This window comes from Belonocnema kinseyi, chromosome 10 (genome assembly GCF_010883055.1).
Source record: "Belonocnema kinseyi isolate 2016_QV_RU_SX_M_011 chromosome 10, B_treatae_v1, whole genome shotgun sequence".
NCBI classification, from domain to species: Eukaryota; Metazoa; Arthropoda; class Insecta; order Hymenoptera; family Cynipidae; genus Belonocnema; species Belonocnema kinseyi.
The window spans coordinates 27,285,970-27,303,046 of NC_046666.1; the positions used below are offsets into that span (position 1 = coordinate 27,285,970).

Consider the following 17,077-nt stretch of genomic DNA (forward strand, 5'->3'; position numbering starts at 1 on the left):
ATAAATTATAAAATTTTGAAATTTGTTGTTAAAAATTCCTTTTTTTGTGTTTAAAATGCAATTATTTCACTTTGAAATGAAAATTGATCTTTTTAATTTAAAAATTCATGTAATTTATCAAAAATTTTAATTTTTAAGTTGAAGATTGAAAATCCATTTGTTTTGTTGAAAATGTAACAATTTTGTTAAAAATTCGTTTTTGTTTCAATCGAAAATAAAATTTTTTCAGTTGAAAATTCAACTATTTAGTTAAAAAATCCCCTTTTTGGGTTGAAATTTTATCTTTTTTGTTGAAAATTATTTTTTTTGTGTGTTGGAAACTTAATGATTACACTTTTACATAAAAATTGATCTTTTTAATTTGAAAATTCATGTAATTTATCAAAAATGTTAATTCTTAGATGAAAATTTAACTTTTTTTTTAGAAATTTCGTTTTTGTTTTAATAAGAAAAAAAAATTTTTAAATTAAAAATTCAACTATTTCATTAAAAATCCTATTTTAAGGTTGAAATTTTAACTGTTTTGTTGAAAATATAATTATTTGACTTTTACATAAAAATTGATCTTTTCAATTTTATAATTCATGTAATTTATAAATTTTTTTTATTTTTTAGTACAAAATTAAATTTCTTAGTCGAAAATGTATTTTTTTTTTAATTGAAAATTCATTTGTTTGATTGAAAATTAAACTATTTTGTTTCAAATTCGTTTTTGTTGAAAATTAATTCTTTTAGATGAAAGTTATACTATTTGGTTGAAAATTCATGTTGCTTGTCCAAGGTTTTAATTTTTTTGGTAGAAAATCAACATTTTTGATTCAATTTTTTTTAGTTTTTCCAAAATTTAAATATTAATTTTTTCGTATAAAAATTGAAATTTTTTGTTGAAAATATGTTTTTGCGGTTCAAGTTTATTTTCTAAATTAAAAATTTAACTAGTTCACTTTTGGTTGCAAATTTTTCTGTTTCAGTTGAAAATTCGACTATTTATATGAAAATTCAGGTATTTTCTTGAAAATTTGTCTTTTTCCGTGGAAAATAAATGTTCATGGTTAAAAAGTCATCTTCATAAAAAATTTAATTATTTTGTTTCAAATTTTTTTTCTTCATTAACATTTATTTTTGTACACGAAAATTTAACAATTTCACTTTTGTTAGAATAATGATTATTTTTACTTGAAAATTGGATTTTTTTGTAGAAAATAAATCTTATTGGTTGAAAATTTATCTTTTTGCAAAACATTTTTGAAGGTCAATGAAGTTTTAAAAATATAACTCTAAAGCTATTCTCCTGGGATAAAAATTAAATTTTTTAGTTAAAAATTAATTTAGTTGAAAATTTAAATATTTTGTTGAAATGATTCCATATAATTAAAAATAAAATTACATACGGAAATTTGATTAAAATTCCTATAAAAATTAAAAATAGTTTTTTATCTTAGAAAACCAATTTTGAGAGAACATTTAAGAAGATTTTGAAAGATTTGCGAAATTTTAAACAAAAATTCGAACATTTTCAGGCAATTTTTTTTATTTTATAGAATTGATGAAAGTTTTATGAAAAATTCAAATCATTTTAAAAGATATTGAATTTTTTTTAAACAAAAATGATTTAACATTTGAAAAGATTCCGACAAAATTTAAACGAAAATGAAAATTACTGGGAAATTTTTTAATTGTTTTTTTGCTTGAAAAATTATTTTTTACAGAATACTTAAAAAGAGTGAAAAAAAATGTGGAAGAATAAATAAAAATTAAACCATTATTACTTTTAAAAAAAATCGTTTAAGTTCAAAAGATATTTAAAAATTTTAAGAGACGCAAAAATAATTTAAGATTAGGAATGATTCCAAAAAATTCTAAACAAAATTTATAATTTTAAAGATCCTTAAATAAGATTTGGATGCTTCAAATTATTTTTTAAGATCTTAAGCTAACAAAAAAGTATACTTAAGATTCATTTGAAAATTTAAAATGAGTGTTCTTTAAAAAAAAATGTTTTTAAAAAGAATATGTGAAAAGATTTAAAAACTAATTATAGCGTATATTCTTCTTTTTACCTTTGATTTGTACAAATTTATAAAAGATAATAAAATATTTATTCCGCAGTTTACCGATATTTAATTTAAAACTGGAAAATTAAAATAGATTCTTTATTTTTTAAAATTAATTTTGAGAGCATATTTACAAAGGTTTTAAAATATTTCCAAAATTGTCAAAAAATTATCTGGAAGACTTTAAGGCATTTTAAAAATTTTGCCGTATTTATTAAAAGTACTAAAAGGTTGTCAAACAATTTTTGATTGAAAGTTCCTTTTTTACTTAAAAAATCTATTATTATTATTTTCTTTTTTTGAGAATTCAGCTTTTGTGATTAAAAAAATGATAGTTCAAAATTCGTTTTTTTTTTAATTAAAATAAACATTCTTAATAAAAAAATGTATATATTTATTTTATATTTATATATTTATTTTTATTTTAAAAAAATATATATTTTGTTGAAAATTCATCTTGTTTGTTAGAAAATTCATTTCTTTCGCTGAAAATTTAACTATTTTCTTGAAAATTCCTTCTTTTCAAAATTAATTTTTGTAACACTGAATTTAACTATTTCATCTTTTGCCTGAAAATTAATATATTTTAGTTGAAAATTCCACTATTTTCTTAACAATTAATTTCTTAACTGATGTAATTTAATTCTTTTATTTTTCACAAAAATGTATTTTGATACGGAAAAATTCAATCATCGAGTTTAAAATTATTATACTTTGTTGAGAATTCGCCTTTTTGGTTTAAAATTAATTTTTTTTAACGTAAATTTTAGTTTTTGTGAAAATTTCATTTTGTTAGAAGTTCATCATTTTGTAAAGAAAATTAATCTTCTTCTAAAACCTTCTAAAATCTTCTTCTAAAATTAACGATGTGGTTACATTTTAATTAATTTATTTACAACTGCAACAGATGACAAAAAATTAAATTTAAAAATTATTTTTAATTCAAAGAATTACAAAAATAATAAAAACTTACTTGGTCTACTTGATTGACGTCATCTTGGCCATCTTCGCCCCGTTTTTTCCTGACTTGACTAGATTTCTTCTCAATTTCTTCTTGATAATAAGCTCGATTTCCAAGAGCTCTTTGATGAGTCGGTACCAATTCCAAAAGTTCATTTGTCATACTAAGAGCACGAGCAACGTTTCCTGTAAAAAATTAGATTATATAAAATGAAACTTAAATAAATACCATACAAAATAAACAATAAAAGATTAAATTGAATATTATTATTGAAAAATAAATTTGATAAACAAATTTTTAATAAACTTTTTAATTAAGAACAATATAAATTTCCTATGAATAGTGAATTGCGGCTAAAACGCAGAAGGCAGCGAGCTTGGAGTCGCTCCTCGTGATGACTACCGAATAAGAATATCTTATTTGCTAAATGCAAAAATTTATTTTAATTCATGTCGTGTATTCTGAAAATTCTTTAGTATAACAGAAAAAATGCAAAGTAAATGAATTTTTAAACAAATATTAAATTTTGAAAAAAATCAATTTTCAACAAAAACTTGAATGGATAAACTTTTACTTAAAAAAATTAATTTAAAAAAATAAAATAATAACGGTCTTTCAAGAATGTAGTTCAATTTTCAACATAATTTATGAATTTTCAACTCAAAGTATGGAATATTCAATTCGAATGAGTTTTAAGTTTCAGCTAAAAAAATTACTTTACACAAAAAAAAGTTTAAATAAATGGTTACATTTTCAAACAAAGTGATTATTTTTCAACTAAAGTTATAAATATTTAACTGGAATAGTTAAATTGAATTTTAAACCAGACAGAAAATTAATTTTTTAACTAAAAAGATTAATCTTTTACTAGACTAATTGAATTTTTTACCAAAAAAATACATTTTCAACCAAGAAGATGAATTTTCAACTAAAAAAGATTATTTTTCAAACAAAAATTGAATCTAAAATTTATCTAAAATTATGGAATATTAAACTAGAATAATAGATAAATTTTCAATTTAAATAACAAAATAATTTTAAGCCAAGGAATAAACAAATTATCAACAAAAAAGTTAAATATTCAGCAAAAAAATTCTCTTGACCCAAAGAAAAAATAAGTTTTAAATCAAATAGCTCATATTTCAACCATATAAATGAATTTTCATTTAAAGTGACAAATCTTCAAACAAAAAAATAATTTTCAACAAAGAAGATTATATTTTAACCAAATAATTTTATTTCAAACCTATAAGATAACTTTTCAACTGATAAAATAAATATTTAACTGGAACCCTTGAATTTTTCAACAGAAAAAAAAATAATTTTCAAACAGGAAGATTAAATTGAAAAGAAAAAAATTTCTATTTAGAAAAATCGATTTTTAAAAAAATATCTTAATTTTCAAAGAAATATTTGAATTTTCAATTAAAAGAGGCAAAATTTCATCCAAATGGTTGAATTTTGAACTGTAAAAAAATCAATGTTCGACCATAATGGACAGTTAAATTTTTATTTGAAGGAATTAATTTTCAACCAAACTGATGAATTTTTACAATACAAATTAATTTTCTACAAAATAAGGAAAATTTTTAAAAAAGTAAATAAACTTTTAAATAAACAGTTCAATTTCTAAATAAAAAATATCAATTTTTAACCAAATAGTTTAATTTCAATTAAAAAAAGATAGATTTTCAACCGAAAATAGAATAGTTAAATTTTCTGACATTTTCAACCAGAGATGAATTTTCAATTAAAATGATGAATATTTAATCAAAAAAATAATTTGTAACAAAATAGTTGAACTTTTAACCGAATTATTTTATTTCCAACCGGAATACTTGAATTTTTAATTTAAAAAATTTTAAAGAAGAAGATTAACTTGCAAAGAAGAGGATAATACTCTACAAGAAAAATCGATTTTATAACAAAACATGTGGATTTTCAACAAAATAATTTAATTTTTAATTACTAAACGCTAAATTTTCAATTAGAAAAGATAAATTTTTAATCGAAATGGATAGTTAAATTTTCATTTCAAAGAATTCATTTTCAACCAAAATGATGAACTTTAAACTAAAATGATGAATCTTCGACTATAATAGTTGAACTTTATACCAAAAGTATGGATTTTTAACAATTAATATTAATTTTCTATAAAAAAGGCGAACTTTTCACAAAGTACATGAATTAAAAACATTAATTTTTTTAATAAAAAATATCAATTTTCAACCAAATAGTTTTATTTTTATTAATAAAAGATACATTTTTAATCAAAAATAGAATAATTAAATTTTCTAATCAAAATATAATTTGTAACCCAAAAAATGTACTCTTAGCAAAATAGTAAGATTTTCCACTTGAATATTTGAATTTTTGGTTTAAAAAATTTATTTTCAACAAAGCAGTTAAATTTTCAACCAGACCTTAATTTTTAATTAAAATTATGAACCTTAAAAAAAATATTTTTTAACAAAAGAGTTTAACTTTTAGCCAAACAGATGAATTTTTAACTAAAGAAGTATGAATTCGCAACGAACACTGAAACAAAATTTTCCATTATAATTCAGCAATATTTCGACCTCAAAAAAACTACTTCTTTTCTAAAAACTACTTGAAGTACTTTCTTTCTCTAAAATTTGGAAGATAAAACTTTCATATTCATATACTTTCAAATTTCACGTCCATTTTTTAAAATAAAATTGAGAAAATAAAAAATTGAAAAGGTTTTTCTTATAAGAAAAAAGAATGAAAATTAAACAATAAATTATAATTAAATTAAAAAATTTAATTTAATTTAATTTAATTAATTTCATTTCATTTTATTTAATCTACGGACGCTTCAAGAATACAGAAAAATAAAATTCCCGACAATGTAAAATTCCGAAGTAATAAAATTTCCGAATAATAAAATTCCCGAATAACAAAATACCCAATTGGAAAAATTCTCAAACAATTCATTTTTTAACCAAAAAAATTCCCGACAGTTTATAATATTACTAGAAAATTACAGAATTTAAACAGTTGAAAAATCTTTTTTAGTAAATATATAATAAGACTATTGAAAAATTCCCCAAATTAAAATTCACGACTCTGTACAATCCCCAAATTGATAAATTTTCGAATAATAACATTCCCGAAATGATCAAATTACCAAAACATGAAAATTAGAAATTTTCAGAACATTTTATAATACAAGGAAAGTGGAAAATTCCCGAATAATAACATTCCCGACAGAAAATAGCCGAATTATAAAATATCTGTTATGCAAATTTGAGGTGTATATCATTCTCGAAATTGAAGAATTTTCTTTTAAATTAATAATTCCATTTTTGAGAAAATTGTTTACAATTGAAAAAAAATACTATGCTCATTTTTATACAAACAGAATAAAGTTGTTTTCGACTATTGTTATTTTTTTAAACTTAAAAAATGATTCTTTTAAGCTTCAAGCATTGCAAATTTTTTATTAATATTTATAATAAATAATATTTAAAAAATTCCTTTTTCTAATAGTTTAAATTCAGTAATTTTTATGCTCAGATATTTTATAATTCGGTAATTTATTATAAGGAATTTTGTTTCTCAAGCAATTTTAAATTCGGGATCAATTATTAACTATCGGGAGTTTTATAATTCGAAATTTTCCAACTCGGAAATTTTTATATGAGACGACTGAGAAATCCCCAAAAATAAAATTCCCGAATTGGAAAATCCCCGACTAATAAAATTCTCAAATAATAAAATACCCGAATTAAAAAATTCCCGAATAATAAAATTCAAGACAAATTATAATATTACGGAATTGAAAAATTTCCGAATAATAAAATTCCCGGCAGTTGATAACATTAACGAATTGGAAAATTCCTGAATAATGAAATTCCCGATATAAAATTGACGAATTATAAACTCTCCGAATTTAAACAATTACAAATTTTATAAATATGTTTGATTGATTATAAATTCAATAACGATTTCTTTAGAATTATATTTTACTTCTAAAATTTCAAAAATTATTGCTGAAATTTAAAATAAAATTTTTTTTTTTTAAATCATTATTGTATTTATAATCAATAAAACATATTTATAAAAAATTGTAATTATTTGCATTCGGGAATTTTCCAAATCGGCTATTTTATAATTTATCGATTTTCTGTCGGTAATTTAATTATTGGTGAATTTTTCAATTCTTTAATGTTATTAACTGCTGGGAATTTTTTTATTCGGGAATTTTTCCAATTCGGAAATTTTTTAATTCGAGATTTTTATTATTTGAGAATTTTATTATTCAGGAATTTCCCAATTCGGTATTTTTATTTTTCGGCAATTTTATTATTCGCGAATTTTATTATTCGGGAATTTTATTTTTCGAGATTTTTCAGTGGGATGACTAAAAAATGGGACGACTGAAAAATCCCGAAAAATAAAATTCCCGACAATGTAAAATCTTCGAATTAGAAAATTAACGAATAATAAAATTCGCAAATAATAAAATTGCCGAAAAATAACTATTTGTAAAATTCCCGAATAATAAAAAAAATGTAATTGTTTAATTTCGGGAATTTTTCAGTTTGGATATTTTATAATTCGGTAATATCATAAATTATGATAAATATTAATTTTAATAAAATAATAATAAATATAAATATAAAATATAAATATAATAATAAATAACATAATAATATTAATTATAATAAATTATAATGTTATAAATTATTATTATAAATTGTCGTGAATGTTATTATTGGGAATTTCCCAATTAGGGAATTTTATTATTCGAGAATTTTATTAATCGGTAATTTTATTTTTCGGGAATTTTATTATTAGCGAATTTTAACATTGTGGAATTTTCCAATTCGGTATTTTTATTTTTGGGCAATTTTATAATCCGCGAATTTCCTAATTCGGGAATTTTACAGTGTCCGAAATTTTACAGTGTCGGCAATTTTATTTTTCGGAATTTTTCAGTCGTCCCTAAAAAATCTCGACAAATAAAATTCCTGTCACTGTAAAATGTTCGAATCAAATTATTCCCGAATAATAAAATTTGTGAATAATAAAATTGCAGCACAATAAAAATACCGATTTGGAAAATTCCCGAATAATAAAATTCTCGAATAATAAAATTCCCGAATTATAAAATTCCCGAAATTAAAAATTCTCAGATAATAAAATTCACGACAGTTTATAATATTACCGAATTTTTAAATTCCCGAATAATAAAATTCCCGAATTGTCAAATTCAAGAAATTAAACAATTACAATTTTTTCATACAAATATTTTATTAATTACAAATACAATAATGAAATATTATTTCTTTCAATTTTTAAAATTTCGATATTTTTTTGAATTTAAAATAACAATAATTTTAAATCGAATTTTAAATTTATATATATTTTGTTTGAAAAACGTTATAAGGTACGATTAAAATAGAGAGTGAGTTTTTTGGTTCGAGGGGCAAATTAGAATTTGTCAAAAAATCCAAATTTCAAGTTCAAAAAACGAGAATTTTGCTTGCAGCTATCAAGTTGCTGAATTTATAAACTGCAATTAATAAAATATATTGATAAAAAAATTGTAATTGTTTAATTACTTGAATTTAAAAATTCGGGAATTTTCCAATTCGTTATTTTTATTTTTTGGAAATTTTATTATTCGCGAATTTTAATATTAGGTATTTTTTACTTTTATGCAATTTTATTATTTGCTAATTTAATTATTCGGGAATTTTATTTTTCATGATTTTCCAGTCGTCCCTTTTCAGTATTTAATTTAAAAATTAAATTAAATGAGTAAATTGAGATAATCTAAAAAATCTACGACTTGTAGATAAAGTAGAAATCACTTTTCTAAATTAAAAAAAAAATAATAATGAAAACTTGAATTTTTCTGCGATCAGAAGTAAATTCCCGATTTTAATTAAATTCGATTCTTTTAAAATAAAATGGACTTTAAAATTTGTTTTGGATTATAAATCAATTAAAGCGAAGGAATGAAATAGTTTGAATCAATGAAGGAAAATATAACTTCGGAGGTCTAGAATTTTCGTAAGTCGGCCAGATCATGTTTCGCAGTTTCGAACACGCAAATTAATTTTTCAAAAGCGCGGCGCGACGTTATGAGCGCTGCAGCTCTTGAATGATTTAACCTGTAATTTATAATGCATTTTTAATACAGCCAGGAACTTGCCCCCTTTTCTGCTGGCTTCGCCGAATCCCTCGTCGAGGGCAAAATATTCCCGGTATGAATAATAATATTGAAAAATGTCGATTTTAAAAGGGCGTACTCAAGAAGCTTTTTGAAACTAAGTTAAACAGGGTGGCTTTCAAATTAGGGTCTTGGAATAATAAGATTAAATATTAACCGAATTTGTACAGTGTAAAATTATTGACCCATTTTCCTACTAAAGTGGATTAACTTATAAAAAAAATTAACTAGAAATTTTTGTATAAAAATTGATTGAATCTTTAACCAAATAGTTGATTTTTTAACCAAAACAAATACTTTTTAACTTAAAAAGTTGATTGAAAAATATTATTTTTCATCCAAATTGTTATGTTTTTAATAAAGATAATAATTTTTCAAATAATATGATGAATTATTAACCAAAAAGATGACTGTTCTACGTAAAAAGTCGAATTTTCAACAAAATATTTAAATTAAAAAAAAAAGAATTTACAACTAAAATGATGAATTTTTAATTAAAATTATGAATGTTTAACCTAAAAAAAAACAACTTTCAATCAAATAGTTAAATTTTTAACTAAAAAAATGTTATTTTCAGACCAAAATGGAAATAGTTACATTTTAATACAAAAAAAAAATATTTTTTGAACAAAATAGTTCCATTTCCAATTAGAAAAAAAATGTATAGTAAAATGATAAATCTTCAACAAAAAAATGAATCTTTGACCCAATTGTCAAAATTTTAAACAAAATTATAGCTTTTTAGACAAAAAGATTAATTAAAAACAAATTATTTCTCAAACAAATAGTTCAATTTTCAACTGAGAAATATTAATTTTCAGATCAAAAATAGAATAGTTATATTTTCAAATAAAAAAATTAATCTTGAACTACAAAAGAACGACGAATTTTCAACCAAATAGTTATCTTTAACGAAATATCTAATTTTTTAAATAAAGAAATGAATTTTCAACGAAAATGATTAATATTAAATAAAATTAATTCCCAGACAATTAGTTGAATCTTTAACCAAAATTATGAATTTTCAACCAAATCGTTAAATTTTAATCTAAAAGAATTATTTTTCGAACAAATATAGAATAGTGACATTTCCAGGTAAAAACGTTAATTTTTAACGAAGAAAAACAACAAAAAATGATTCTACGTGAAAAGTCGAATTTTTACAAATTATTTAAATTTTCAACTAAAAAAGCTTACTTTTCACACGAAAAACAATATTTTTAGAACAAAAGAGTTGAATTTCCAACAAAAAAAAAACTTTCTAGTAAAAGAATAAATCGTCAAGCAAAAAATGAATCTGAGACCTAATAGTTGAAACTTCAACCAAAATTTTGGCTTTTTAGCCTAAAAAGTTCAATTAAAAAAAAATTTCTCAACCAAACAGTTCAATTTTTAACTGAAAAATATGACTTTTTAGATCAAAAATAGAATAATTATATTTTCAAATAAAAAAAATTAATTTTGAAATGCAAAAAAGCGAACTTTCAACCAAATATTTTATGCAAAAAAAAAAAGAATTTTTAACAAGTTAGTTAAGTTTTCAATTCAAAAAATAAATTTTCACCTAAAACCCTTAATTCTCGAACAAAAAAATGAATTTTTAACCAAATACTTGAATTAAAAAAAAATAAATAAATTTACAACCAAACAAATGAGTTTTCTATTATAAAGACGAATTTTCAACAAAATATTAAAGTTTTCCATTAAATAAATGATGTTTTACTACAATGATGAATATTTAACAATAATAAAATCAAATTTGAAATCAATGGTTGAATTTTTAATCAAAATTATGACTTCGTAACCTAGAATATTACTATTTTACGTTAAGAGTTAGAATATAAGAAAAAATAAAATTATTTTTTAACCAAATAGTTAAATTATTTACTGAAAAAAATTAATATTTCGATCCAAAATAAAATAGTTAGATTTGTAGATAAAAAAATGAATTTTGAACAAAATAGTTACATTTTGATCCAAAAAGATGAATTTTCCACCAAGAAGGTTCATTTTCCAGCAAAAAATACGAATTTTGAACAAACGGAATAGTTACATTTTCAGTTAAGAGTTTAAGATTAATTTTCAACAACAAAAAAAAACTAATTTTCAACCAAATATTCAAATATTCAACAAAAGAAATTAATTTTAGAAAAAAATTCGACCTTTTAACAAACAAACAAATTAATTTCCAACTAAATAGTTGAATTTTTAAGAAGCTTTTGAAATTAATTTAAGCGAGTTTCAAGGATTTGAAATATTTGAGGGTATTTTTAAATATTTCAAACAATTCTTAGTTTTTTCATTAATTTAATGGAAATCAAAGGATTCACAATATTTTAGGGATTTCAAAGGATTTCAAATGTCTCAGGATATTTGAAAATATCCTCAGATATTTTATTTAACTTAAATTTTAAACAAGCCAATGAAATTTTTTTCAAATTAATTTACATTATTTTTAATTCCTTTGAATTTAGAAGATCGCTAGTAATATTAATAATGCACATCAGGTACATTCGGTAATTTTTTGGTTTCAATTAGGTCTCTGTTTCAAGTAAATTAGGCTGTGACAGCTCTCAGAAAAATAAATTAAACAGTTATAAATTTAAATTAAGAATGGCTTCATTTCATTTATAAAAGATTGAAACTTAAAATGGTATCATTTATAAATATTTTCTAACTAAAACGATTATACTAAGATGATAATACAATAATAATATTTATAAAAATAAATAAATAAATTTATAAACTAGGCATCAAACTCAGGTGATTAAATTTTTTGCGTTTTCAATTTGGAACATTTTAATTATTAAGGAGCTCAACTGCAAATTGTATTATTTTAACAATATAAATGTAAATTTGTTCACTTTCAAGCAATTCTAGTTTTAAATTTTCCAAGTGAAAAAATCGGAAATTATTCCACTTTGAATAACTTAAATATAAAAGTTAACATTTATTTACATTTAGGCATTTTATAAATATTTATAAATGTTAAGACAATCTTAATTCTCATCTAAGTATAATTATATAAATTTCTGAAATAATACTTGGCTAAGGAATTAAAACAAAAATATTAAAGAAAAAATTTATTTATATATTTTTGAATAGTTGCTTTACTGAGTTTGAGCATATATTTCGTCCTTATTTTGTTTATCGAATCAAAAAAGTAATAAGTTTCATAGAAACCTTGCATGTAGGTGGAGAATGCCAAGTACTCCAGGATATCTTGCTTGGAAGTAGTTGTCTTGTTTTGCTCTTCTTGGAGACGATCCATGGCCTCTTGCATCCACAGAACGGTGTGATAATAGTCGCCATTATTGTAAGACTGTCTGCCAAGTTCGAAACAATCACCAGCTGAAACAAAATAAATTTCTCAGGTTCCACAGAAAATCCGTGAAACCGAGAGACGAGAACATTTTATCGTCCCTCTATTCTATCTTTATAGGTTTTAAAACAGACACAATCTGAAAACCCTATTACAATTTGCGTGTCAGAATTATTATAAATTGTGTAAAGATTAAAAAATATAATAAACATTTTGTAATTTCTGGGAATTCTATAAACTCCTGCAAGACTATAAATTCCGGAAGTTCTATAAACTCAGGGAGTTCTATAAGCTCAAAAAGTTCTATAAGCTCAGGGAGTTCTAAAAGCGCAGGGAGTTCTAGAAGCTTAGGGAGCTTTATAAGCTCAGAGAGTTCTATAGGCTCAGGCAGTTCTATAGGCTCAAAAAGTTATATAAGCTCAGGGAGTTCTATAAGCTCAAGTAGTCCTATAAGGTCAGGGAGTTCTAGAAGCTCAGGGAGTTTTTGTAAATAAATTCTAGAAGTTTTATAAATACTGGGAGTACTATAGATACCAGAATTTCTATTAAATCTGTGAGCTTCATTAAGTCTAAACATTCTATGAACTCTGGGAACTATGTGAACACTGGAAATCCTATAAACTATGGGACTTCTATGAACACTGGAAGTTTTATGAGCAATGGGAATTCTATGACCTTCGAGGGTTCTATAAGCTTCTGGAGTTTAATAAGCTCTGGCATTTCCATGAACGCTGGGAGTTCTATAAATTCTGAAAGTTTGATTGTTTACGAAAATTCAATAAACTCCGTAAGTTCTATGAACTTTTAGAGTTCTACGAATACTGCAAGTTTTATTAACTCTAGGAGTTTTATGAACAACAGGAGTCCTATAAACTCTGGGAGGTCTATTGAGAGTTCTATAAATTCCGGAAATTGTAATAACTCCTTTACGTTTATAAACTCCAGGATTTCTATAAACTCTACTCGTTCTATAAATTCCAGAAATATTATAAATTCCAAGATTTCTATAAGCTCTTTGAGTTCTAAGAACTCTTGGGGCTCGACAGACATTGGAAATCTTTCAAACTCCAGGATTTTTATGAACTCTTTCAGATCTATAAACTCTGGAGTCTCGTAAACTCCGGGAGTTCAATAAACTCTAGGAGTCATATGAACAACAAGAGACATATATACTTCAGGAGTTCTGTAAATTCTAAATATCTATGATTTTCAGGAGTTCTATAAACTCCAGAACTTTTATGATCCCATGCAGCTTTATGACATTTTGGAGTTTTACAAACTCCGGTAGTTCTATAAACTCCTTCTGGTGTATAAATTCCGGTAGTATACTCTTAGACCGTTATGAGCTCTGGGAGTTCTATGAACTCTCGTACATAAAGAACTCTTTGCGTTCTATAAGCTAATAGAGTTCTATGAACACCTCGTGCTTTGAGAACACTATGAATTTTATAAGCTAAAGAAATTTTATTAACTGTGGGAGCTTCGCAAATTCCAGGAGGTCTATAAATTCCTGCCGGCATATAGGCTCAAGGAGTTCTATAAGCTCAGGGAGTTCTAGAAGCTTAGAGAGTTCTAGAAGCTTAGAGAGTTCTAGAAGCTTAGGGAGTTCTACAAGCTTAGGGAGTTCTATGAACTCTAGGAATTTAATGAACTCTGAGAGGTCTTTGAACTCCAGGAATTCTATGATCTCGGGGAGTTATATATATAACTCCGGCAGTTTTCTAAACTATGAGTTCTATAAACTAAGGGAGTTATATGAACTCCTCGTGCTTCAAGAACACGATGAGTTCTATAAGCTTAGAGAGTTCTATGAGCACTAAGGGCACTATAAATTGTGGAAGTTCTACCAATACTGAGCGTTCTATATAACCTCTGTACATTACACATAATCAGTCAAATTAATGTTTTTCTTTAGAGAAAATTAACAAGCGTAGATCTTATTTATTTTCTGCATATTACGTATATATACTAAATTGTTTATAATTTTAACATTATAAAATAAAAACCGAAGAGACTTACCTAACATTAATTGCTAATAATAAATATTTTCCTTTGAAATAAAAACAAAAATATCGTAAGTAGAATATTTTCAATATTCAATGCGAGATGTGACGTTTGATGAGGCTCCTGGCTCTGGGGAGAAATTTCTTTTCGATTGAAGCACATGGGACCTCATATCGCATGTCCACCTTCTATTCGAGCGAAACTTTACGGTGAACGTGCGGCAGGATAAAAGTTCTGTTTTCATCGCTGGAAAATTAATAGTGATCTGAGGACGCGTGGGAAATCAGTCCCGATCATCCGTGGGAGACAATCTGTCGTCTGGATTTATAAGAATAAGTTTCTTTCAGAATTTCAATTGAAAGAACTCCATCCCTTAGTGAAAAGTAATAAAGTTCAAAGAATTTTAGTCCTCGCTCTTTTTCTCAAGAATTTATCTTTTTTTAAATCACATTGATGTCACAAAAGTAAAATCTTCATTAATAAACCATCTGTCTGCTTCGATAAAGTTTGGGAATTATTAAATCAGCAAGTTTCCAATTGAAATTAGATTTCTCTTAATTTTAATTAAATGCGAATAAAAGACTCTCAGGGTAGTGAATAAATTGGGAAATCAGCAAGTGTCTGGACATTTTTTTAGAGCGGGAAAAATCGGAAAATGGGAGAAAATGTATTTTTTGGTTCAGCATTTTAAAAATTTTGACAAGAAGATTTTGTCCAATCACTTGAAAGGGGCAAGGTAATTTTTCATTGCTAAATTTTTTATTGAGGTGAGAGTTTGGAAATTTTGATTTTCAATTTTTTTCTAAATGGAAAAAGAGATATTTTCTGTTTGTGAAGTTTTTATGGAATTGAAAGTTAGGAAATTTTGATTAACAATTTTCTTAAATTTTTTTAAACTTGATATTATTAACATCTAGATGAATGTACGCAATTTTTATTGTCAATTTTTTTCTGAACTGGAATAGAGACATTTTTTATTTTTAACATTTTTTTTAGTTGAAAGTTAGGACGTTTGGGTTAATTTTGTTTATTGTAGGGAAATTTAATTATTTTTAACATTTTTAAAGTTGGAAAGGGACGTAATTTTTGTAATTTTTTGTGAATTGGCAAAGGTGTTTTCTTAGCATCTTTTTATTATGAGGGTGGGGGGTATTTAAAAAAAATTGGAAGCGGTAATTTTGGTTCATTTTAGCATTTTTATTGAGTTGAAGTACTGCAGTTTTTCTTTTCAATTTTCTTTGAATTATCGATTTTTAATTTTTTCTGAGAAGAAAGACATTTTTTTATTATTAAGATTTTATAGAGTTCTGAGGGAGGAAATTTGAGTTTAGAATTTTCTCTCAATTGAAAAAACATTTTTTTCAAAAGATTTTTTTCAGATTTTACGGAAATTAATTTTTTATTTTTTTGAATTAGAGGAAATTTGGTTATTTTGAACATTTTTAGAGTTCAAAGGGGCAAAATTTTTTTTTTAAATTAACTTTTATAAATTTGAAGAGGACCTTTGTTCTTTTTAGCATTTTTATGAATTTAAAGTGGGGCAATTTTTTATTTTCAATCTTTTTTCGAAGAAATTTTTGTTATTTTTTTTTTCTGAATTGGAAAAGGTCATTTTATTTATCATTTCTAATGAGCCCCCCCCCCCCCTGATAAAATATAATAAAATCTCCCCGATTTTATTAACCATTTTTTTTCAATTTTTTGATTTTTAAGTTTTTCTGAACTGGAAGAAGGACGTTTTTTATCAGATTTTTATTGATTTCTGAGGATGGTGATTTTTGTTTAAGATTTTTTTTCTTAATTGTAAAAACATATTTTAAAAGATATTTATCGAGTTTGAATAAGGACCTATAACCTATAGAATTTGAGACCTGAGAGCAAAGGGGCGTGGCCTAATGACTGAAACTTCGAGACCTTGCTTTAAAAATTGAAGTAGGGTATTTTTTATTTTGAATTTTTTTCTAAACAAGAAAAAAAATTATTTTTAAGATTTTTATCGAGTTTAAAATGTTATAATATTTTACAATAAGCCTCAACTATTGGACGCTTAAATTAAACATTTTCCTAACTTGAATTTTAAGTTTAAAATTTAAAAAAGTTTCAACTTTCAGTGCTTCAATGTACAGTTCAGTTTTTCTACTCCTCATTTGGAAAGAAGTTTATAAAAAATACAAATTTGAAGAAGAAAAAACTTATTTTTGTGAATCAGTAATATTTCAAAAATAAAATTCTCCTAAGGTTTTAAAACACAAGGCCATAAATTGACACGAAATATTGAAATGATTTTAAATTATAACACTTATCCGCGAAGCTAGTTGTTTTAATTAAATCAGAGGCCACTTGCATTGAAAATTCCATTTGCGTATTTAGTTAATTATCCTGGGAATCGTGACAGGTGTTGATAAATGGCGTGGTAAAATCGCTAATAATAAATTACTTTAAATGCAAAATCCAGTTTCTGACTGACATCGGAAAAAGCACAACTTCCTGATTGGAGAATCGATTTACGCCTATGGGCTAAAGCTTCGATG

General features: G+C 23.9%; 1 protein-coding gene across 1 annotated transcript in view; it reads right to left on the bottom strand.

The window, feature by feature from the left end:
- Positions 1-17,077, bottom strand: part of LOC117181045 (prolyl 4-hydroxylase subunit alpha-1) — a 561,792-nt gene that overhangs the window by 26,656 nt on the left and 518,059 nt on the right. The window contains exons 5-6 of the mRNA XM_033373613.1: positions 12,404-12,571; positions 3,028-3,200 (exon numbers count right to left, since the gene is read on the bottom strand). Coding sequence (XP_033229504.1) covers positions 3,028-3,200; positions 12,404-12,571 — 341 coding nt within the window. The remainder of the gene's footprint in view (positions 1-3,027; positions 3,201-12,403; positions 12,572-17,077) is intronic.